Genomic DNA, 25,066 nt, shown 5'->3' with positions numbered 1-25,066 from the left:
TCTCAGAGCAAAGATCTGAGAATTTTTAGCCTATCCTGACAAAATAACCAGCATTCATCTATAACTTCAAAAACATTATTCTGTTTCATGAAGGGGCCTGTCCCACTCAAGGAACCAGCAGATGTTTTTGTCTGAAGAAAAGGTTGTGATGGGGGGATTTTGCTTATGAAGGTGCTCGTATTTCACTGTCTCTTTTTTAACATTTGACGACTCCTGTAAGAAGTAAAGGGCAGAAATTTACTAAACCAGATATTTGACAAGTTTGGACACTTTATTTCTTTTTTTTTTTTTTTTCAATTTTGCAGTTTTTGGCTGGGGCTGGGTTTGAACCCGCCACCTCCGGCATATGGGGCCAGCGCCCTACTCCTTTGAGCCACAGGCGCTGCCCTGGACACTTTATTTTCTTAGACTTTTAATTAATGTGTATTTACTAAAACATAATCTTAGAATTATAAAGCTTGGGCCACCTTAGAGATGGTCTGTAGCCCATTAATACTACCTTGGGGAGTTTTGAAAAAAACACTGTGCCAGGCCTGACTACAGACCAACTCAATCAGAATTTTTTTTTCTTTTTTTTTTGAGGCAGTCTCACTTTGTCGCCCCTGGCAGAGTGCTGTGGCATCACGGCTCACAGCAATGTCAGACTCCTGGGCTAATGCGATTCTCTTGCCTCAGCCTCCCAAATACCTGGGACTATAGGCTCTGGCCACAACGTCTGGCAACTTTTAGAGGTAGGGTCTTGCTCTTGCTTGGGCTGATCTCAAACTTCTGAGATCCAGCGATCCACCCACCGGGGACCTCCCAGAGTGCTGGGATTACAGGCTTGAGACACTGTGCTGGCCTCAATCAGGATTTCAAGGGGTGGGACCAAACCCAGGCACGGTGGCTCAAGCCTGTAATCCCAGCACTCTGGGAGGCTGAAGCAGGAGGATCTCAGAAGCTGGGGAATATGAGATGAGCTTTGAGCAACAGCAAGACCTCGTCTCCACTAAAAATAGAAAAATTAGCCAGGCAGGGTGGCACCTGAGGCTCAAAGGGGTAGGGCGCTGGCCCCCTATGCCGGAGGTGGCGGGTTCAAACTTATCCCCGGCCAAAAACTGCAAAAAAAAAAAAAAAATTAGCCAGGCATCATGGTGGGTGCCCGTAGTACCAGCTACTTGGGAGGCTGAGGCAGGAGAATACCTTGAACCCAGGAGTTTGAGGTTTTTGTGATCTAGGCTGATGCCACAGCACTTTAGCCTGGCTACAGAGTGAGATGCTGTCTCAAAAACAAACAAACAAACAAACAAACATGTAAATAAGAATAGAGATCCACAAGTGATTCCACTGTGCAGCCAGGATTGAGAAACACAGCTCTAGTCTCACTATTTCATTTTAAAGATAAAGAGCAGAAGCTTAAAGAGAGAAAGTGACTTGTCAGTAAGTGGTATCTTACATTCTATTCCTCTGTCAATCCAATATTCTTTCTAGGATGCTTTTGTCTATTCTAGAACTTAAGGCTCTGTTGAACGTTAAAGTTATGCAATTTACAGTTGTGGGAGAAGGACCAGAGTCTATTAATAAGGATTAGTGGGGCAACTTTGGAGAGTTCTCCCCAATCGTGGGTTCTCTGAAGAGTACTATAATTGGGGTATAGCTGCCGCCAGGTCTTATTAATGATGGGGTAACCAAATGATATTTTGCTAAGGGCAATGACTAACACTGTCGTGTATATCAGCCCTGTGTACTGGCAAAATTACTTGCTCATGACTTCATTTCACCCATGATGGAAGACATTCATTGAAAAGTGTTTTCATGTTCAGGAATTTATCACATTAAAGCAAATGATAGTGGGGTTCTTACCATTTGATTTGGGGTGGTGATTAGCATGAAGAACTGGTGAAAACTACGAACTTCCCCAGAAAAATACACAAACAAATGTTGCATGTAATTTCTGAGGATTTACTGACACTTTCCACACTCCCTGCTTAACCTCATTCATAGACCTCAGATTAAGCGCTCCTTGATTAGATGATTTACCTCTTGGGATGTTTATTAAAGAAAACAAGATTCATAGGCATGCCACAGACCTACTGTTTCAAAAATCTCTGGGGAATGAAAGTATAGGAATTTGTATGTTTTTTTAAAATCCCCAGATGATTTTTTTGGAAACTAACATTTGAGAATAGATGCTTTGCTCCAACTGGAGATTTTTATAGTTTTTGAATGCTTTCATCTGTTGAATATTTTAGTTTTTTTTTGTTCACTTGTCAAGTATACCAACCAGTATGTTTAGTATGAATTCATTACAGAATATTTGTGTGTATATGCACAGAAAACAACATCTGGAAGAATATATGTGTGTGTATGTGTGTGTGTGTGCCATACATAAGGATGTTAACAGTGTCTCTTGCTCTCTGGGTAGTGGTAATATGGATGATCTTTATTTTTTCCCCTTTGTCTTTCTGTTTTTCTTTTTGATTTTTTCTCTATATTTAAAAAAGACACTTCTTGTTGCTGAGCTCAATTTCCCCATCTGAGAAGCAGGATGTTGTTAACTAGGTGAACTTCAAGACCACGTCCTGCTCTGGTGGTCACTACCCTCTAGCTCCCTCGTTCTTCTAACAGCATGAACTGCGCAGGTAATGATAGTGTTTGGAGAATAATCATGTATTATTTTCATATGTATTACGTTGAGATGCCTAGCAACCATTTTTGCTCCAGCAAAATTTTTCTCTTCTTCCTTAAGGAGCCAAAACGGAAATAATCTACTAACTACAGCCCTAAAAAGTTCCTCCTCTCGCTTTAGGCTTAGAAAATGCCTTCCGCGCACATGTCTTAGGCGCGTAAGAATCGTTGAGAATCGAAAAGCCAGGGCGTGGTCGCCCCGCCCACCGGCGTTCTACATCACCACCCCTTTCTCCGCTTTCCAGCGCGAACATTGGCTGTAAGCAAGAAAGAGCCCCGCCCCTAGTCTTATGACTCTCTCTGAAGCGCCGAGTCCTGGCTTTTGCAGCGTTGTGATCTGTGGTCACTGGTGCTATCGTTCCAGGTTCAGGAAGCTTTTTCCTTGGTGTTGCCGCTCTTGTTGCTGCTGCCGCCGCCGCCGCTGCCGCCGCCGCCGCCGCCGTTGCCGCCGCTGCCGTCGCCGCCGCCTGCTCTGCGGGATCATGGTGTGCTTCCGCCTGTCCCTGGTTCCGGGCTTGGGGCTCGTTCTGTTCTGCCTTGTTCTAGGTGAGTTGTGGGGCCCTCCTGATTAGTCTCTCTGCCTGGGCCCGGGGCGTCAGTTCAAAGACTATAACCTGCAAGACTGGTTGGGGGAGGAGGAAGGTTTGAGAGGCTCAGCAGCTGACACTGGGCGGTGGCTGTTGGCCTGAGGAGACGAGCTGTGACCTACCGAAGGCCTGACTGAGGGATGGTGGGGAAGAAGGGCCCATGAGAGTAAAAAGGGGCCGAAAGGGGATGCGAACGCGGAGCGGGTAGTCGGAGAAGAGTGAAGGATGGAGAAAGTCGGGTGGAAACAGTAATTTAAGGAAGACACTAAGGAGCCAGAGACAATTAGGAGAGTCCTGGTTTCTTGGGATCAGGGAAGAGTTTTGAAGATGGTGGAAAAACTATGAAGTGAGAAAGAAAATTGGGAGGGAAGAGACCATGCCTGCGTGGAGTAGCTTTGGAAAAGTGTCTAGGTGGGGGACAGATAGGACAGTAGAGCCTGAGAGGGACAGGGCTGGGAATTTTGTAGGTGGGAATTTGAGGCTGCGGAGAAAGGGTGATTCAAGAGATGAGAAATGAGACTGGATTTGAGTTTCATAGTCAGTTTGAGGGTGAAGGAACCTAAGGAGACTGAGACGATTTCCAGGAGAGAAAACCTGGACCCAACCTCTGGCGAATAAGGGAGTGATTATCTGACTTCAAGGTATTGAGGATGTTGGTTTTCTACCAGTTTTGGTACTTCCTCTCAGCCAGACCTGATAAAAAAAAATCCCCCAGCCACTTCAGTTTGGGAGGGTTTTGGGTAGTATCCGTATCTGAGTTTTGTGTACTACCTCCTTGCTTTCAGAGTCTCTTGTTTTCTTCTGACCCCATTTCACAGGTGGCCCATTACCTCATGTTTTGGAAGGGTCAGAGTAGGTAACATGCTAAGGAATGAATTGTGACCAGGTTCCTGCTCTGCCCCAATAGGCAGTGAGTCCCTAAGAGCTTTAATGCCTAAAGGCAAACTTTGGCCAGAGTGTTTCTTCCTGACCTGATTCATCCTGTGCTGGTTCCTGCTCACTGGCTTTTGCTGTTTGTAACCTAATAAAAGAACAGAGGGGATGGACCTATATGGGAGTGGGGAGGAAATAGACATACTAGGGGTCTGAGAAGGCAATGAGAGGCATATGTTTTGCAATACACATTTCAGTAGAATAAAATCAACACCCTAGAACAGTCGTTTCTCAACCGGAGGACATTTGGCAATATCTGGAGTCATTTTTGGCTATCACAACTGGGGTATTGCTTTTGGCCTCTAGTGGGTAGAGGTTAGGGATGCTGCTAAACATTATCTGCCTCAAAATGTCTGGTGCCCAGGTTGAGAAACTCTGCCCCAGAACCGTAGCATTGGAAGGGTTCTTGATGATCTAATCCAGTGATTCTCAAGGACCTTTTCCAGGGGTCTGTGAGATCAAAACTCTTCAGAATAATACTAAGAAGATATTTGTCTTTTTCACCTTCATCCTCCTACCAATGTACAGCGGAGTTTTCCAGAGGCTACATAATGTGTGATGACATCACTACTCTTATGGTTCCGATGTTCTTATGTTTTATTCATTTCTCATTTCTAGTATGGTAAATACTGATAGATATGGCTCACATAAACCAGCACTCTTGGAGGTCCTCAGTGGATAAGAGAGTAAAGAGGTCCTGACACCAAGGGGGTAGCAAATTCCTGATCTAGTCCAGCTGTTCACAGGGTGCAGGGAGCTTCTGTAGCATTTCTGAAAGGGGGCCATGAGGCTTTGCTTGAACACTTAATTTGAAGCTTTAATTGTACCACAAAACACTTACTGAGGACCAGCTGACCTTAAGAGAGGATTGTTTACAACGGAAAGTACCTTATCAGTGACTAGAACACATCTGACCATGGCATCTGTTAGACAGTAGTTCCCTGCCAATTGAATCTGTGCACAAATACAACACTGTTATTGTTTGCAGAAAGTGAAAAAAAATATAGTTGTCCTACTTGTTGGTTTTCACGTCATTAAATGTTTTTGTTTTTTAATGAAAGCTTTTTTGTTTTGTTTTTACAAAAGCAATGCTTGCTCATTGCAGAAAATAAACAGGCATAAAGAAGCACATAAAAGAACCCATCAGCTCATCTGCTAGTTTGCCATTTATTGATCAGGACTAACTAGATTCATCCTCTTGGAAGATTTCCAAGATTGATTCCCTTCACCTCCAAGTTCAGAGCAGGATTTAGAGGAGTAAAAGTTAATAATGTACCTAGATCTGATTTATTAAAGGTGCCAGGATGAAATAGAAACCATCTTTGTATACAGCTTCTTTTTCTGACAGCTCTTGTTTTAGTGTGGAGCTCAGAGTCCTCTCATGTGACTTTTTCTCCATAAGAACTTAGTAGTTGCTTGGCTCAGCGCCTGCAGTTCAGCGGCTAAGGCGCCAGCCACATACGCCGAAGCTGGCAAGTTCAAATCCAGCCCGAGTCTGCCAAACAACAATGATAACTACAACCAAAAAATAAATAAATAAATAAATAGCCAGGCCTTGTGGCAGGTGCCTGTAGTTCCAGCTCCTTGGGAGGCTGAGGTAAGAGAATCGCTTAAGCCCAAGAGTTGGAGGTTGCTGTAAGCTATGACGTCACGGCACTCTACCCAGGGCTACAGCTTGAGACTCTCTTTTTTTTTAGAGACAGAGTCTCATTTTGTCGCCCTCGGTAGAGTGCTGTGGCATCACAGCTCACAGCAACCTCCAGCTCTTCAGCCTCCTGAGTAGCTGGGACTACAGAGACTCTGTCTCAAAAAATAAATAAATAAATAAATAAAAGAACTTAGTAGTTGCTTGGTGCATTTTGCATGTTGCTTTTCTATATCAAAATGATACCAAGAATAGATTTTTGAAAACTCCATAAATATTTGTAAAGTACCTACTAAATACATAGAACTGTGCCTGGGTACTGTAGAAGGTTCCAGTAAAGGAGGATCTGTCCAGAATTTTTAGTCTCATTAGCATTAGTTCTCTAGCTGTGCCAGTTTCACTTTATAACTCTAATCCCAGCTCCACACATAGCCTTTTAAAAATAGCTGCTTTAGCATAAGTTTAGAAAAGGATTCTTAGAGGGTATATTGGTCTTTTTCATGGAGATTAAATTATGCTGATGTTTATTTGAATGAATTATAATTTACCAGAGAACATTCTGAAGAAAAGCTGTGTTATTCAGAGGCATCATAAAGAGGGTAGTGGATGAAATCCTTTCCTAGCATCATTGCTTAATTATATGTCCCTTTGTGGCAACATAGATTTCAGGCTGCTTCTGTGGTTATTTATTCTTATAATTTGCTTGACTTGTGATTTTTTTTTTTTTTGTTTGAGGCCTTTCTGGGTGGGAAAGACCTCATAAAAATATTCTTAGTGTGTGCTTTACTGGTAGGAACTCCTCTCTCACGCAAGTATTTATTGAATGTATATTGTGTCCTAACCATGATACTGGGTGAAAGGGACAGAGAAGTGGATAAGACAGATGAGGTCCCTGCTCTCATAGAGCTTATGTTTCAGTGGGAGAAGACAACAGCCAAACAGATAAATAAAACAATGTCATATAGTGATAAACACTGTGAGTAAAGTTAAGCAGGTAATGAGGAAGGGAAATGAACAGATGATGTTGATGGGGGATGAACTTTCTTTATATTAAGTGATCAAAGGGCCTTCCATTATTGGGTAACATTTGGGCAAAGACTTGAGTATTGGAAGGAGGCCAGCCATGTGACCATTTGGGGGAACAGGAATAAATCCTGTAATTCCCAAACTCTTAGGTTACTACACTAGCCTATTTTCCACTCATTTTTCTACTGGTTCCAGTTCAGAATGCTGTATGGTATTAGTCTCTGAGAGCAGACTATTTTATGTACTGTTATTTCCCACTGTGTACCTAGCATAAGGCCTAGAACATGGTTAACCCTTAATTGTTGTCGAGGGTATTCACTAGGGCACTGGGGATAAGATGGTGAACTAGATTAACTTGTTCTCCTTTTTTCTACCTTAAACCTTAAGATGTTTTGCAGAAAGTTCTTTTGTGTCTTTGGATTGAGAACTTTAAGATCAGTGCTAAGCCGTCCAGATAATTATAAAGCAGTTTACTAAAGTATAATCCCGTATAGTATAGCTAGTCCCTTAGCTGTACCCTTCAGATATACCTTTCTAGTCATGGAGGGTGATCTGGAGAAATACGAGGTCCTTGGTGAGGAGAGTTCAGTTTTCACAAAGAACCAATATATCCTTTTAGAACAGTGTTTTTTGTTTTTGTTTTTGTTGTAGAGACGGAGTCTAACTTTATGGCCCTCAGTAGAGTGCTGTGGAGTCACAGCTCACAGCAACCTCTAATGCCTGGGCTTAGGTGATTCTCTTGCCTCAGCCTCCCGAGTAGCTGGGACTACAGGCGCCCACCACAACGCCTGGCTATTTTTTTGTTGCAATTTGGCCAAGGCCAGGTTTGAACCCGCCACCCTCCGTATATGGGGCTGGTGCCCTACCCACTGAGCCAGAGGTGCCGCCCATAGAGCAGTGTTTTTCAACCTTTTTTTTTTTTAAATCTCACAGCACACTTGAAATTATATTTAAACTTCTATAGCATACTTAAATTATGTTGATTAAGAATAAAATTTAAAAAAGAATGTACTTACTGTGCTTTGAATTTCTTTTGAAAATAAATTAATGATTTTTTTTCTTCTTTTTGAGACAGAGTCTCAAGCTGTCACCCTGGGTAGAGTGCCATGGCGTTATAGCTCACAGCAACCTCCAGCTCTTGGGTTTAAGTGATCCTCTTGCCTCAGTTTTTCTATTTTTAGTAGAGATGGGGTCTCACTTTTGCTCAGACTGGTCTCGAACTCATGAGCTCAAGCAATCCACCCACCTTGGCCTCCCAGAGTGCTAGGATTACAGGCGTGGGCCACTGTGTCCAGCCTAGTTAAAGATCTTTAAAAATTTTCTTGGAAAAAAAATTAAAAAATAAAAAATAAATTTTCTTGGCACACACAGCGTACCAGTTGAAAATCACTGTTTTAAAGCCAGTCTGAAACAGAGAAAGTAAACACTGAGATTTTTCTGTAGCCTAAGCACATTTCATTTAACTGATAACTTTGACTTTAAGATTCTGTCAAAATGATTTTAGCTGTAATAAAGATACTTGAAAGAACAGGTTTGTCATTAGTTCGTTAGTCATTGGTTATCACATCTGACAGGATTGTAAATATTCAAATATTTCTCCTGGGAACAGCTTTCTTCCCCTGTATCCTTGGTTGGATTTTGTCTGTCACCAAGGATTACTTTGCAGCGCTGAAGCTGAGTTAGGTGACCCTTGGTGCAGGAAGGTTGCTTTTCTTCCTGTACTTACAAAATAATTCTGATCATAATTTCATGTTAAAGTGATCAGAGATCCCCCTAAATCCACAAGTGTACTTTATAAGTACTTGTCGGTATCCTGCTGTGCTGTTGTGAAAGAATTCTGGAGGTCTGCCAAAAACACTGCTCAGCAAGAAGCACTTTCCATTAGTTGAGTAGTATTGAATCATGCTTCCTTACTCACTTTCTGACCTCAAGGGAACTAAGCCAGTTTGTAGCCTAAAAATCATAATTTTATTAACTTTTATTGCTCCTTTTCACGTGTTCAACATTCTTAGCTTGAAATCATGTTATTGCTTTCTGTTTGGTTTTTTTATTTATTTTTTATTTTTTTTTGAGGTAGTCTCACTCTTGCCCCATGCTAGAGTGTCATAGGGTTATAAAGCTCATAGCAACCTCAAACTCCTGGGCTCAAGCGATCCTCCTGCCTCAGCCTCTGAGTAGCAGGGACTATCTATAGGCGCCTACCACAATGCCCAGCTAATTTGTTCTATTTATAGTAGAGTTGGGGGTCTTACTCTTGCTCAGACTGATCTTGAGCTCCTGAGCTCAAGCTCGACTCCTGACTTGGTCTCCCAGAGAGCTAGGATTACAGGTGTGAGCCACCTCGCCCAGCTATTACTTTCCTGTTTTAAGAGACTTAACCAAAAAGCAAGAGTATAAGTAAGTGAATGCAGTGTGTATACCTATTACTAGGAATTGTTGATGAGAAACAGTCTGACTTAAACCTATAGTAAAACCCTTACTCTGAGAAGAAATAAGTACTATATGAGTAAATGGGTACTATATGTATCTATGTCCTGGTTTTTAAAAACATCTTTTGTTTAACATCTTTCTGTATTGATGAGTTTGAGGACATTAACACAGAACTTAATATGATAAAAGTAAGCATAAATCTAAACCATGGGAAAGATCCTTTTTTTTTTTTTTTTGAGACGGAGTTTTACTTTGTCGCCCTCAGTAGAGTGCCATGGCATCACAGCTCACAGGAATCTCCAGATCCCTGGCTATTTTGTTGTTGTTATTGCAGTTTGGCCAGGGCTGGGTTTGAACCCGCTACCCTCTGTATATGGGGCCGGCGCCCTACTCACTGAGCCACAAGCACCACCTGGGAAAGATCCCTTTCTGTGCTGAGATGTTTACTAGAAGAGCAGCTTGTAAATTGGGATCTAACTTGCCACGCAAAGTTCTCTTAGCTCTGAAGAATTTATTTGCTTTCAAAGAACTTAATTAGAGAAATATACACTATAGTGCTTAGCAAGGGTACCTTGCCCAATGTCTAACGGCTAATAAGTTGGATTGCCCGATTTAAATTCTAGCACTCTAGCTCCAGGAATGGGGGCTCCTAATTACCTCATTATATTGTCTATTAGATTATTGTTTGTTTATTATTTTTTATCACTAATATTATATTATTACCCCACTCTAAATTTTATTTGTGGATGTATGTATATTTTTTCAGGTACAATTTGGGTCAAATAAATTTATAAAAACCTGTCCAGGGCCAGGTGTGGTGGCTCACACCTATAATCCCAGCACTTAGGAAGCTGAGGTGGGTGGATTGCCTGAGCTCACAGGTTCGAGACCAGCCTGAGCTAGAGTAAGACCCTGTCTCTAAAAATAGCTGGGTGTTGTGGTGGGCACTGGTAGTCCCAGCTACTTGGGAGGCTGAGGCAAGAGGATCACTTGAACCCAAGAATTTGAGGTTGCTGTGAGCTAAGATGCCATGGCACTCTACCAATAGTGACCAAGTGAGACTCTGTCTCGGAAAAAAAAATAAAAAAATAAAAACCTATCCACTTTTTGCAGTATCTTATGCTTGGAGAAATAAGGTCTGAATTTCAAAAGAACATATAAATGACCTTTCTGTAAACAGAACTGAGAGGATATTTGACTTTAATAAAGTTGATTTTGAGACATGCCTTTTTCTTTGGAGAATAAACTTTTAGCTCTATAATTAATACACTTTAGGATATAGTCATCTATGTTTTTTTTAATGCCATAAAGCCTTTTAAATAAAAATAGTTTGGTTGTTCTAAAATCAAACGTAGCAGTAAGGATGGAAATTGCTTGCTAGAAATTTTTTACCAAAGTGTAAATATTTCTTTCTTTTTTTTTTTTTTATTTTCTTTTAAAGACAGAGTCTCACTCTGTCACCCTCAGTAGAGTGCTGTGGCATCACAGTTCACAACGATCTCCAGCTCTTGGGCTTAGGCGATTCTCTTGCCTCAGCCTCCTGAGTAGCTGGGACTACAGGCGCCTGCCACAGTGCTTGGCTATTTTTTGTTGCAGTTTGGCTGGGGCCTGGTTTGAATCTGCTACCCTTGGTATATGGGGCTGGCGCCCTACTCACTGAGCCATAGGCACAGCCCCAAAGTGTAAATATTTCAACCACAAACTTACCTTATGAGAAAAGCATTATTCTTAGCTTGAAATGCATGTCAAAATTTCTTGGAGAAAAACCTGACATGGGGTTTGAGGCAGTATCCAGAAGACTTATAGATTCAAGATTTGGAGGCACTAAAGGACTGGCCTTCCTGTAATTAGATTAAGCTATATTTCAGATCCTTATTGCAGGGTATTTTCACTTTGATATAATCAATCAGAATTTATTGAAAATCTAATATGTATTCAGCACTCCTTGGAATGATAGGAGATAGAAGAAAAGTAATAGACCTGATCTTCTCTACCATGACACCCATGATAGATGACTTTCATATAAAAGGCACACTGCTAGGGACTATGGCATAAATAAGATCATCTGATCAAGGGAGCATATTGGAATTCAAATGAATGACAGAAATATTATCAAAGGGGAATCTTGAATTTATGCATATATATCATTCATTCAGAGACTTTGGTACTTTTTTTGTTAGTAACAAATTCTTTGCTGTATACTATAATTTACCATGACACACCAGTTTGTTGTGAAGTGACAGTCGAAAACTCCTGTTTTGGTACTTATGACAGTAGGGGAGAACAGGATTTACTGGTATAAAATAACTGAATAATTCAGGATAGCATAAAATATACTGATTGGGGGAATGCATTATTGTTCCTGAGGGCTTTTATAGTCAAGGAAAGCATTGTGGAGAAAATGGCTGCTAAAAAATAGATAGCATATCAGTTCAGGTTCTTTTTTTTTTTTTTTGTAGAGACAGAGTCTCACTTTTATGGCCCTTGGTAGAGTGCCGTGGCCTCACACAGCTCACAGCAACCTCCAACTCCTGGGCTGAAGTGATTCTCTTGTCTCAGCCTCCCGAGTAGCTGGGACTACAGGTGCCCGCCACAACGCCCGGCTATGTTTTGGTTGCAGTTTGGTCGGGGCCGGGCTTGAACCCGCCACCCTCGGCATATGGGGCCAGCGCCCCACCTACTGAGCCACAGGCGCCGCCCTCAGTTCAGGTTCTTAATTGTAAGCAAGACAAATAAAATTTGATTGATTTGAAGCAGAAAGGAATTTATTAAAAAGATATCAGGACATATTACCATTTGACCCTACAGTTTCATTCCTAGATACATACCCATCAAACACACATATGTGTTTGCCAATATGTGCAGGACTGTATCCAGTGGCATTTGTAATAGAACCAAACTGGAAACTAGCCAAATGCCCATCAATAGTAGCCTAGATAAGTTGTGTAATATTCACCCAATACAGCAGTGAGAATGAACAAACCATAATTATGGGCAACATGGGTGAATCTCGTAAAACATAATATTGAGTGAAATAAGCCAGACACAAAAGAGAGCATAATGAATGATTCCATTGATATCAGCTTGAAAAACAGGTAAAACTAATCCATACTGTTAGAAGTCAGGATGGAGGGCGGCGCCTGTGGCTCAGTGAGTAGGGCGCCAGCCCCATATGCCGAGGGTGGCGGGTTCAAACCCAGCCCCGGCCGAACTGCAACCAAAAAATAGCCGGGCGTTGTGGCGGGCGCCTGTAGTCCCAGCTGCTCGGGAGGCTGAGGCAAGAGAATCGCGTAAGCCCAAGAGTTAAGAGGTTGCTGTGAGCTGTGTGACGCCACGGCACTCTACCTGAGGGCGGTACAGTGAGACTCTGTCTCTACAAAAAAAAAAGAAGTCAGGATGGAAGTTACCCTTGGGAGGGGGATAGTAGTAACTAGAAGGGGAAAGAAGGGAGAAGGGAGGCTTTGGGAGTACAGTTGACCCTTAAATAACATGGGGGTTAGGGACTACAACATAAACCATTGATGAACACATATTTTATATGTTACATATATTATATACTATAACCTTACCATGAACTAGAGAGAAAATGTTTTGTTTTTTTTTTTAGAGACAGAGTTTCACTTTATGGCCCTCAGTAGAGTGCCGTGGCATCACACAGCTCACAGCAACCTCCAACTCCTGGGCTTAAGTGATTCTCTTGCCTCAGCCTCCTGAGTAGCTGGGACTACAGGCGCCCGCCACAACACCCAGCTATTTTTTGGTTGCATTTCGGCCGGGGCCAGGTTTGAACCCGGGGCCGGTGCCCTACCGACTGAGCCACAGGTGCCGCCCGAGAGAAAATGTTATTAAGAAAATCATGGCTCGGCGCCTGTAGCACAGTGGTTACGGCGCCAGCCATATACACCAAGGGTGGTGGGTTTGAACCTGGCCCGGGACAGCTTAACAATAATGGCAACCAAAAATAGCCAGGCATGTGGCTGGCACCTATAGTCCCAGCTACTTGGGAGGCGGAGGCAAGAGAATCGCTTAAGCCCAAGAGTTTGAGTTGCAGTGAGTTGTGACATCACGGCACACTACCAAGGGCGACAGTTTGAGACTGTCTCAAAAAACAAAACAAAACAAAACAAAATCGTAAGGAGGAAGAGAAAGAAGAGGGATTGATCTTGCCTTCTCAGGGGTGGAAAAAAATCTGTTTAAATGGACTCATGCAAACCTGTGTTCAAAGGTCAACTGTACTTGTTTCTTTTTCTTTTTTTTCCTTTGAGACAGAGTCTTACAATGTCACCCTCTATAGAGTGCTGTGGCGTCGCAGCTCACAGCATCCTCAAACTCTTGGGCTTAAGCGCAATTATCTTGCCTCAGCCTCCCAAGTAGCTGGGACTACAGGCGCCCGCCACAACACCTGGCTGTTTTTTGTTGCAGTTGTTGTTGTTTAGCTGCCAGGGCCGGGTTCGAACCCACCAGCCTCAGTGTATGTGGCTGGCGCCTTAACCACTGTGCTATGGGCGCCTAGCCTGTACTTGTTTCTTGATACAAGTGGGTTTGGTTTGTGAAAATGCTTTGAGTTACAGAGTCAGTGTTATGTGCACTTTTCCCTTACATGTGAAATGCTGTGTATTTTTCTATATGTTGCATATCGGTAAAAATGTTCGCTTTGTTAAAAATATATACTGGGTGAAAATTACTGCCACTCTTGGCTGTATAGGCCAAAGCCTGATTCAATGCCCCACATCATGCCAATGAACTGTACTACTACCACCACGCCTGAAGCTGCAGCTCTCTCTGCTGACCTTGTTGCCTGGGGGCTTGATCTTGCTGCAGCTGCTCCACCCCCACCCTCCAAACACCTCTTCCCTTCTATTTGTGGCCCTCCTATTCAAAGTCTGGAGCAGACACCTTTATTAGGCAGAGTCTTGCACAAGTGCACTTCCTTGCTGCAAAGGCAGCTGGGAAAGTAAGTAACCAACATTTTTGGCTTTTATAGTAGGTGGTGATACCTACCGGAAATTGTAACAAAGAGGGGAGATTTCAGATTTGGGGGCCACCAAAATGAGAGTAAAATCCATCTTGTGGTGAACATTTAGGTCAGTAGAAGAAAGTGAATTTCAAGCATTAGGAACAATAGAAGCCCAGGAGTAGAGGTTGAACTGAAGACAGCATTTGGGTCCAGTGGAAACAAGTTTAGCCGGATTAAAGGGTGTGTTCTGGGAAAATGTTTTGAGAAAAGTTGAAGGAATAGGGTGGGACAAGATTAAGGGTTACTTTGAAAGTCAGGCAGAGGAATTCAAATTAAATATGGGAATTTTGGAGCCAGTAAAAATCTTTAGACAAGCAAGTATCCTAAAAGGAAGTGGTATTTAAGGACTATTAAGCTGGCAGCACTTCTAGGGGCAGCTAGGAGTTGTCTGTCCTAATTTAAGGCTGGGGTGGTAAATTTGGAATAGAAATAAAAGGAAAAGGTTAGATGTAAGAGAAATTTGCAGGAAAAATCAGTAGGCCTTCCTGAAGAGAATGAAAGAGAAACTATTTCCAAAACCTCTAAGCCTGAGTGATGGGTCCTGCCTTTCACTTGGAGAGGCTGTGGAGGGAACTTGTTTGGAGGAAGTAAAAAAATGAATTTTAGTTTGGGAATAGTTGATTTGAGGTGTGAGGCATCTGAGTACAAGTGGTTGCTGTGCCGTTGGGGATGAGGAGCAGAAAGTGGAAAGAATCACTCTTCCCTGCAAAAAGGGAATGGAACCAGTGTGCTGGAGCCCTCAGGGTATTCCCTGTTCTCTTTTAGTAGATGCCAGGTAGACTATGTTCAATTTTATTTCAAGTGATAAATTTGATCACAACCTGTGCCTTCATAAAATTTCAGTTCTCATACCTCAGAACACATTGATTTCTTTTACTGTTTTACGTGATTTTCTTCCTACTGGTATAATACCTTCAGAAAGAAAATGTTTAACACATGTGAGGCTTTTCCTGGTTATTTTTAGTAGTGTTGAATGTCTTGAATACAAGGAGAATATTATGCTAAAGCTAGGGACTTCAAACAAGACTGTGGAGACTGCATATAAAAAGTAAACTCCAGTTGATTAGAAAAATTGTAAGTTGATATTCTTAAAATTGTAAGTTGAGGGTGGCGCCTGTGGCTCAGTCGGTAAGGCGCCAGCCCCATATACTGAGGGTGGCGGGTTTAAACCCGGCCCCGGCCAAACTGCAACGAAAAAATAGCCGGGCATTGTGGCGGGCGCCTGTAGTCCCAGTTACTCGGGAGGCTGAGGCAGGAGAATCGCTTAAGCCCAGGAGTTGGAGGTTGCTGTGAGCTGTGTGAGGCCACGGCACTCTACACTGGGCCATAAAGTGAGACTCTGTCTCTACAAAAAAAATAAAAATAAATTAAAAAAAAAATTGTAAGTTGATATTCTCAGCATACTGTAGGGTAGCTTTGGATCAGTGTGACAGCTCCCTTCCATATTGTGCTTACAAAAGAATGGTGATAATACCTACTTAGGGGCTTGGCACTCGTAGCTCACTGATTAGGGCGCCAGCCACGTACACCGAGGCAGGCGGGTTCGAACCCAACCCAGGTCTGCTAAACAACAATGACAACTGCAACAACAACAAAAAAATAGCTAGGGATTGTGGTGGGCACCTGTAGTCTCAGCTACTTGGGAGGCTGAGGCAAGAGAATTGCTTAAGCCCAACAGTTTGAGGTTGCCGTGAGCTGTGATGCCACAGTACTCTACCCAGGCTGACAGCTTGAGACTCTGTCTCAAAACAAAAAAAAAAAAAAAAAGGAAACCTATTTAGGCCTCACAAGATCTTGAGCCGGGCGGCACCTGTGGCTCAGTCGGTAAGGCGCTGGCCCCATATACCAAGGGTGGTGGGTTCTAACCCGGCCCCGGCCGAACTGCAACCAAAAAATAGCCGGGCGTTGTGGCGGGTGCCTGTAGTCCCAGCTACTCGGGAGGCTGAGGCAGGAGAATCGCTGAAGCCCAGGAGTTGGAGGTTGCTGTGAGCTGTATGATGCCATGGCACCCTACAGAGGGCTATAAAGTGGGACTCTGTCTCTACAAAAAAAAAAAAAAAAAGATCTTGAGCCATAGCCAATACATTTAGTCACCGTCAGGAACCACAAGCTTCAGCACAGTATTCGGGCATGTTGAGGCAGCCAAGTTTCCAGAGCATGAGGATAGATACAATGTGAAAGCTGTTGCTGCTAAGGCACGCCTTCTTGGTATTCCTCTTAGGACATTTTTGTGTACAGCTTGTCCCTACCCCTGTAGATGACACTGGAATGCTTGGATATCATTAAAAGGTATGCAGCTATCTTTACAGGAAACAGCATACCCCTCGGGTAATGTGTGAGACGGTGAAGAGAACCCTTACACGGTTGCCCAATATTTATGCTGTTGTTACATTTGCTGGCATATTTGCCTCCCTCTAAATTAGTATTGTGAGTCTTTGGGCTCTTCAGTTGAATAGATAATATTACTATGTAAGTATAGAAGATTGGAGATGAGTTAGCTGAAAAGTCCCAAGGCTTTTCTATCTCTGTAAAGTATCTCTGCCTCAAGAGTAGCAGGTTGAGAATTTAGGAAGTAACTTTGAATCTGTCAAAAAATTCATCGGCCTGACTGATGGCTTGAATTTTTTTTTTTTTTTTTGCAGTTTTTGGCCAGGGCTGGGTTTGAACCCGCCACCTCCAGTATATGGGACCAGCGCCCTACTCCATTGAGCCACAGGCGCCGCCCTGATGGTTTGAATTTTAAAGTGAAACAAGTAAACTTTGCTTTTATAAAAAAGGACCTTTTTCTTTCTTTCTTTTTTTTTTTGTTTTGTTTTTATTTAAAAGGACCTTTTTCTTATGACTCTCACAGTCTTTTACAACTCTGCGTCTTTGATCATGTGATAGGCATGCTTTGGAAGAGCTTTTCTACGTCTTATCACATCAGAATAAAATAGGTTAGAAAGACATCTGTGTGTCATAGGTCACATAGCTTGCAAAGGATTTGAAACAAGACTATAGAGCTTCAGATCTATCATTATTTTTGTAGAGAATGTTTCAACAGCTGGTCTGAGAGAAGCAGGAGTTTAACACCCCTACCAGGTTTCTCCTTACTTTATTTACCTCAAAAAACAAAAGTCCTGGTTGGGTGCAGTGGTCAGACTTGTAGTCTTAGCTGCTGGAGAGGCTAAAGCAGGAGTTGAGCCCAGGAGTTGGAGGCTGCAGTGAGCTGTTATTGTACCACTTCACTCCAGCCTGTGCAACAGAGCAAGACCCTGTCTCTTAAGAAAATGTCCTAACATGCCAAACATAATTGCCAAAAATAAAGCTAGCAAGGCACAGATGAATGTGGAAATGATTATTAGGCCACAGAAGGCAAATGTCACCAGTCTCTACCATTACCTAAGCATCCTAGGTCTATTAACCATTATTTTGGGAAGAGATAGTACTAACTTTATCAATAGCATTCCATCAAAAACACAGAGAAAATAGCCGGGCGTTGTGGCGGGCGCCTGTAGTCCCAGCTACTCGGGAGGCTGAAGCAAGAGAATCGCTTAGGCCCAGGAGTTGGAGGTTGCTGTGAGCTGTGTGACGCCACGGCACTCTACCGAGGGCCATAAAGTGAGACTCTGTCTCTACAAAAAAAAATAAAATAAAAAAACAAAAACACAGAGAAAAACAATCAATAGGATACCATATATATTAAAAAATATTTTGTTTTGGGTGGCGCCTGTGGCTCAGTGGGTAGGGTGCTGGCTCTATATACCGAGGGTGGCGAGTTCAAACCTGGCTCTGGCCAAATTGCAACTACAACAACAACAACAACAAAAATAGCTGGGTGTTGTGGCGGGTGCCTGTAGGCCCAGCTACTCGAGAGGCTGAGGCAAGAGAATCGCCCTAAGCCTAGGAGTTGGAGGTTGCTGTGAGCTGTGTGATGCCACGGCACTCTACCGAGGGCGATAAAGTGAGACTCTGTCTCTACAAAAAGAAAAAAAAATGTTTCATTTTAGAGCTGGTTGAATTTCAGTGGTAGACTGAGCTTGCTTTTATTTTTTAAATTTATTATATATACTTTCATAGCATAATTTTAAAATCTTTTCTTTGTACATAAATCCAGGAGCTGTCCATGTCCACTCTGATGCATTGGAACTTAATTTGACAGATTCAGGAAAAGCCACTTGCCTTTATGCAAAATGGCAGATGAATTTCACAGTTCACTATGAAACTACAAAGAAAATTCATGTAAGTAAATATTTTAATTTTTCTTTGGATTTTATAGTAGTAATTTAATTCTGACTCTTTTTATCTTTTAGATACATGAATAAAATTTCATATTAACTGACTTAACACTTAAACTCTGTTTTTTTTTTTTAAACATATACACTAAAAGGTTTAGTGTTTAATGTTGAAACTAAAATTTTCTCTGGTTCATTGGTCCTTTGGAGTTTTTCTTAAAGTTGGTTAAGGGCAAATCATCTAAGACCATACAGTGTTCAGGTCTAACTACTTCTGTGATGTGTTTAAAATGTACTGACACTAAAGCTTGCCCTTTTTAAAAGTAGCTTGCTATTAAAATCTGGCTGGGTGTGGTGGCTTATGTAATCACAGTATTCTGGGAGAGGCCAAGGCAAGAGGATAGCTTGAGGCTAGGAATCTGAGGTTACAGTGAGCTATGATCACATTGTACTCCAGCCTGGGTAAGATATCAAGACCCTGTCTCTACAAAAGAATAAAAATACAGTAGGCAGGCCATGCATAGTGGCACACACTGTAGTCTCAGCTGCTTTCGAGGCTAAGGCTGGAGGATCACTTGAGCCCAGGAATTGGAGGTTACAGTAAGCTATGATCACACTGTACTCCAGCCTGGGTAAATAAATAAATAAATAAATATAGATCTCCCTTCTTTGGGGTTTTCATTAAGGTCCTGCCTACTGACAATCTAATTTTTTTTTTTTAAAGTAAGTTTAAGAACAGCAGTTTAGGCCAGTTTTCCTTTTCTTTTTAGACACATGAATTTGTCCAGAAAACTGGTATGTAGCTAAAGAATCTGAGATGGGTTTACACAGCAAACCAGGCAAAGGGCAACCTGGCCATGGGGAATGTGTGATTTAGGCTGAAGCGATGTGCCCTACATTAATGCTTGGTGTTCTTTGCTGCCTATTTGTTCCTCACTCCAAAATTCTATTTCTTTTAGAAAAGTGTAACCATTTCGGACTTTGGCACTGTGACATATAATGGAAGCATTTGTGGGGATGATCAGAATGGTCCCAAAATAGCAGTGCAGTTTGGATCTGGTTTTTCCTGGATGGTGAATTTTACTAAGATGGCATCTTCTCATTATTCAATTCACACCATCTCATTTTCCTACAATACTAGTGATAAAACAACATTTCCTGATGCTGAAGATAAAGGTAACCTTAAGAATTGCATTTGTGTTATGCTCTCTTGCTTTTTATTAATGATAAAAATGTATTTAAAAATCATTACGAATGTCTATTTTCCTAACTAGAATGGAAACTTCATGTTTTTATACTCTTCTGACCCAGCCCCATGCACAGCACATTTGACCCTATTTGACTCAGTGATGATGTTTGCTGTCATTGTTTGAGTTCCTTGCTCCGTAGCAGATATTACCTTAACTTTGTTACCTGCAGCAGCATTTCACTTAGTCCTTAACAGTAACCTTAGGAAGTAGATGTTATCTCAATTTTACTGGTAAAGGGAATGAGGCTTGATAAGATTGAATGACTTGCCCAAAGCTCACACAGTCTAGTAAGTGAGTGACTTTGGTATCTGAAGCAGTCTGTTGATCTACAGAATTCAATACACTATTAAATAAATATTTATTACATATTAAATTATTAAATAACTATTACTCATTTCATTCAATAGTGGGTACTACATATTGATTGAATGAGAAAATACTAATTACTAGATTAAATGTGTACAAGTTTGATAACCTGAGACCAGGAAGCATGGCTCATGTTGATATCTTTTTACCATTTAGATAGGATTTTAACTGAAAAGTAAATGATTAATTAAAGGTACAGTAGTCCCTGCTTATATAAGGGGAATATCATTTTAAGGCCCCCTGTAGATGCTTGAAACCATGGATAGCACCAGACCCTATCCAGTGTCTTTAGTATGAAGACTAATGGGCAAGTAGTCTAGGCAATGTGGATACACTGGACAAAGGGATGATTCATGTTCTGGGTGGGATGGAGTAGATGGGGAGAGATTTCATCACACTAACTCAGAATAGCTTGCAATTTAAAACTTATGAATTGTTTATTTCTGGAATTTTCCATTGAATGTTTTCAAACTTCAGTTGACCACAGGTCACTGAAACTGGGGAAAGTGAAACCACAGATAAGGGGGGGACTACTGTAAAATGACTAAAATCAACATTTGCTGTTATTTTGAGACAATTTTAGGTCAAAATAAACTTGGGAAGGCATTGGCAATTAGGCCATTCTTGTAATTCCCCAAACTGAAATGGGTATTAAAATATTTTAAAGGCAGAGACAGTGGATATTTTAATTTTGTTAGGGATATAATTCTCTCCTTTCTTCCCCCTCTGTCGAGTTTGGGTTCACATGGCATTTGTAGTAGCTTAGCACTTCACACAGAAGTGTTTTATTCTGACCCTAGAAACACAGGCATATGGGCTTTAGTTGTCTAGAACTGGGGATTAATAACTCATCTGGACTTGTGGATGTGAAAAGATCATATTTTATTTATTTATTTTTTGGGACAGAGTCTCATTATGTCACCCTTGGTAGAGTGCCGTAGTGTCACAGCTCACAGCAACCTCAAACTCTTGGGCTGAAGTGATTCTCTTGCCTCAGCCCATAGCTGGGACTACAGGTGCCTGCCACAATGCCCGGCTATTTTTTGTTGCAATCGTCATTGTCGTTTAGCCGGCCCGGGCCAGGCTCGAACCCGCCACCTTCAGTGTGTGTGGCTGGCACTGTAACCACTGTGCTACAGGCGCTGAGCAAAAGGTCATATTTTAAAGATCAAAAGTGAATGGGTTCATGTAAAAACTCGGGAAGTACTGCATACTGATAGTTAGAAATCAAATCCTAGTTTTCTTTTTACTAATCTCTTAGTTTGCCAGGATAACTAAAACAAGTAGTTAATGGCTGTCTTATATATTTATCTTTGGTGGCCTGCACTATCTTTCAGAACTAGTGTAAGATTTGCCCTTCACTTTCAAGGAGCTTAAAACCTACTTAGAGAGACAAAGCTAAATTGTGTCCCCAAGTTTTATGGAAAAATTGGAAAACATTGAGCTCAGTCAGACTTCGTTGTTTGTATTTTTGTTTTAAGGGTAGAGGGTTTATAAATCTTTTGTGACAATGTGAGGAAAGCTCTGGACCAGTGGTTCTCAACCTTCCTAATGCCGTGACCCTTTAATACAGTTCCTCGTGTTATGGTGACCCCAACCATAAAATTATTTTCGTTGCTGCTTCATAACTGTAATTTTGCTACTGTTATGAATCGTAATGTAAATGTCTGATATGCAGGATGGTCTTAGGCAACCCCTGTGAAAGGGTTGTTCGACCCCCAAAGGGGTGGCAACCCACAGGTTGAGAACCGCTGCTCTAGACCTTCTCTCTCAGAAAAAGTAAACAGTAAACTTTGCATACGATACATAGTCCCTGAGTCCCATCTGTGTATTCCTGTGGTGAAGAGTGCCTGACTTAAAAGTGTTCCCACAAGCGGTCCCAATTAGGAGCAGAAAGGAGAGGTCAGTGTGTGTTTGAGGAGTGACAAAGCTTGGTAGAGAAGTAGGACCGGTGCTGAAACTCTGGCTAATGGTAGAACTTAACTAAGCAGAGGATTTTGAGCAGGGCGTTTCCAGCAGGGGGAAGCATAGTGTGTGCAGCAGTAATTGGAGAGCTGCCTGATTAATATAGAGGCTGCGTGCGTAGCAGAAGGAAAATAAAGATGGCTAAGTGCAGAGGGCCTAAATTGTATGGGGGGGGCCCTTGGAAGTCAAGGAAAGGCATTTAGCTTGATGGGAGAGGCACTGGGGATCCATCTTAGGTTTTCCAAGCAGGAGAATGATATAACAAAAACAGAGACAGTAGTTTATAAAGAATATTCTCCAGGATTAATTTAGAAGTAAAGAGACTGAAGGCAAAGATGCCAGTTTAAGAGGCTGTTATAGTAATTGAGGGCTGATGTAATGAATGCCTGGACCAAGGGAGCAGCAGGAACAGGAAGGAGAGGGGTTTAATCTGACAGCTTTGGATAGAAAAACTATGGACTCTAAAATATTAAACTTTTCTCACCCCAGTTTATTTTAAATAAGGGGAGGATTACTTTTTTTTTTTTTTTTTTTTGAGACAGAGCCTCAAGCTGTTGCCCTGGGTAGAGTGCTATGGCATCACAGCTCACAGCAACCTCCGACTCCTGGGCTCAAGCGAGTCTCCTGCCTCCGCCTCCCAAGCAGCTGAGATTACAGGAGCCCATCACAACACCAGGCTATTTTTTAGTTGCAGCCGTCATTGTTGTTTGGCGGGCCTGGGCTGGATTTGAACCTGCCAGCTCAGGTGTATGTGGCTGGCACCTTAGCCGCTTGAGCCACAGGCGCCGAGCCAGAGGATTACTTTTTTATTACTAGCTTTTATGTAAATAAAATACTTGAAACTATAAAAGAACTTCTATAGTTGACCACCTCTCTACATTGACCACCTCCTTAAGTTGACCTAATTGTCATAGACTGGACATGGTACCGCATGTACATATCAGTACAGTTGACCTAGATCCTTATGTTGACCATCACTGTATGTTGACCAGTTTGTTACAGTCCCTTGGATATTCAACTTACATAGGTTCTAGAACATACGGAGGTGGTCAATATAAGGAACTAAGCCTTAGCATGTGTGGTGCATGTCCAGTCTATGAAAATTAGGTCAACTTAAGGAGTGGTCAACTATGAATATTCTATTATATTTGAAATTTAAAATAGCTTCCTCAAATGGACTATTGAAAATTATTTTCGAAATAATTTAGTATTTCAGGCTGGGCACGGTGACTTATGCCTCTAATCCCAGTGCTCTGGGAGGCTAAAGTAAGTGGATTGCTTGAGCTCAGGAGTTCAAGATCAGCTTGAGCAAGACCGAGACCCCATCTTTGAAAAATAGCTGGATGGGGCGGCGCCTTGTGGCTCAAGGAGTAGGGCGCTGGTCCCATATGCCGGAGGTGGCAGGTTCAAACCTAGCCCCGGCCAAAAAGAAAAAAAAAAAAAGAAAAATATCTGGATGTTGTGGAGAGCACCTGTAGTCCCAGCTACTCAGTAAACTGAGGCAAGAGGATCACTTTAGCCCAAGAGTTTGAGGTTGCTGTGAGCTGTGATGCTGCGGCACTCTACCCAGGGTGACAAAGTGAAACTCTGTCTTAAAAAAAAAAAGAGGGGCAGCACCTGTGGCTCAAAGGAGTAGGGCACTGGCCCCATATACTGGAGGTGGCGAGTTCAAACCCAAACCTGGCCAAAAAAAAAAAAGAAAGAAAGAATTTAGTATTTCAAAATACTTACTAACTGGGTGGCGCCTGTGGCTCAAAGGAGTGGGGCACCAGCCCCATATACCGGAGGTGGCAGGTTCAAACCCAGCCCCGGCCAAAAACTGCAAAAAAAAAACACCTTACTAACTTATTTTTAGGCATCTGATAATTAAAGTAACGATGAAATTGCTATTTTCTTTTTAAGAACATTTTCCCTGAAAAGTTTTCTCTTCTGTATCTCCCCTAAAAATTTTCTGTCTGTCTTAGAATAAATTATATGTGTGTATTATTTCCTGCATTGAAAACTGAAGCTAGCCCTCTACTATTAACAAAAAAAGTCCACATTGTCCTTAGATAGAAAATGCTTCAAAGTGTGACCATTTGGAACTTGTCTTTCCTTCTTCTTTTTTTTTTTTTTTGTAGAGACAGAGTCTCACTTTACCGCCCTCGGTAGAGTGCCATGATGTCACAAGGCTCACAGCAACCTCCAGCTTTTGGGCTTATGCGATTCTCTTGCCTCAGCCTCCCGAGCAGCTGGGACTATAGGCGCCCGCCACAACGCCTGGCTATTTTTTGGTTGCAGTCTGGCCGAGGCCAGGTTTGAACCTGCTACCCTCTGTATATGGGGCTGGCGCCCCCACTCACTGAGCCACAGGCGCCACACTTGTCTTTCCTTCTTAACCCCTGTTATTTCTTCTCCCTACTCCCTATGTTTCAGGCATAGTGAACTTGTAATTCCTGTGAGCATGCCATGCCTTTTGTCACTTAAGGCAGGGGGTAGGGCAGGTGGCGAGAAGGAGAAAAAAGCCTATATAAGTATATTTATATTACCACTTTTCTCCTATCTCTTTGGAAACAGCCATTGTTAATCTCATTTTATAGGAATTATTACTGTTCTTGAAGTTCCGGAAATCCAAATTCCATTGAATGAGATCTTTAGATGTAATAGTTTATCAACTCTAGAAAGTAAGAATGTCACCCAGCACTATTGGGATGTTCTTGTACAAGCTTTTGTCCAGAATGGCACAGTGAGTACCAAAGGTGAGTACTTAAAGTATGTATTTCTATACTTGGGTCCTAATTTAAGATTAGAGTATACCAGGTAGCTTTCTCTGAAGTCATTAACTGAAAGCATTTATTAAGTTATATATAGCAGAGCTTATTAACAGCTTCCATAAAGCTGTAAAGTTTTGTAAGTAATAGCAGTTCTTATTCTTGTGGAATTTGCAATTTAAAAGTTTATAATTTACTTGTTGTGGAATGGTCTTT

General features: G+C 42.0%; 1 protein-coding gene across 2 annotated transcripts in view; it reads left to right on the top strand.

Moving 5' to 3' along the window:
- Positions 1–2,960: 2,960 nt before the first annotated feature.
- Positions 2,961–25,066, top strand: part of LAMP2 (lysosomal associated membrane protein 2) — a 50,828-nt gene continuing 28,722 nt past the window's right edge. For both annotated transcript variants that reach the window (XM_053580087.1, XM_053580086.1), the window contains exons 1-4: positions 2,961–3,213; positions 18,402–18,526; positions 19,479–19,695; positions 24,680–24,838. In XM_053580087.1, coding sequence (XP_053436062.1) covers positions 3,150–3,213; positions 18,402–18,526; positions 19,479–19,695; positions 24,680–24,838 — 565 coding nt within the window. In that variant the 5' untranslated portion in view covers positions 2,961–3,149. The remainder of the gene's footprint in view (positions 3,214–18,401; positions 18,527–19,478; positions 19,696–24,679; positions 24,839–25,066) is intronic.

The sequence above is a fragment of the Nycticebus coucang genome, chromosome X (genome assembly GCF_027406575.1).
Source record: "Nycticebus coucang isolate mNycCou1 chromosome X, mNycCou1.pri, whole genome shotgun sequence".
NCBI classification, from domain to species: Eukaryota; Metazoa; Chordata; class Mammalia; order Primates; family Lorisidae; genus Nycticebus; species Nycticebus coucang.
Note: the sequence above shows the minus strand (reverse complement) of the source record. Positions and strands in the feature narration are given on the sequence as shown.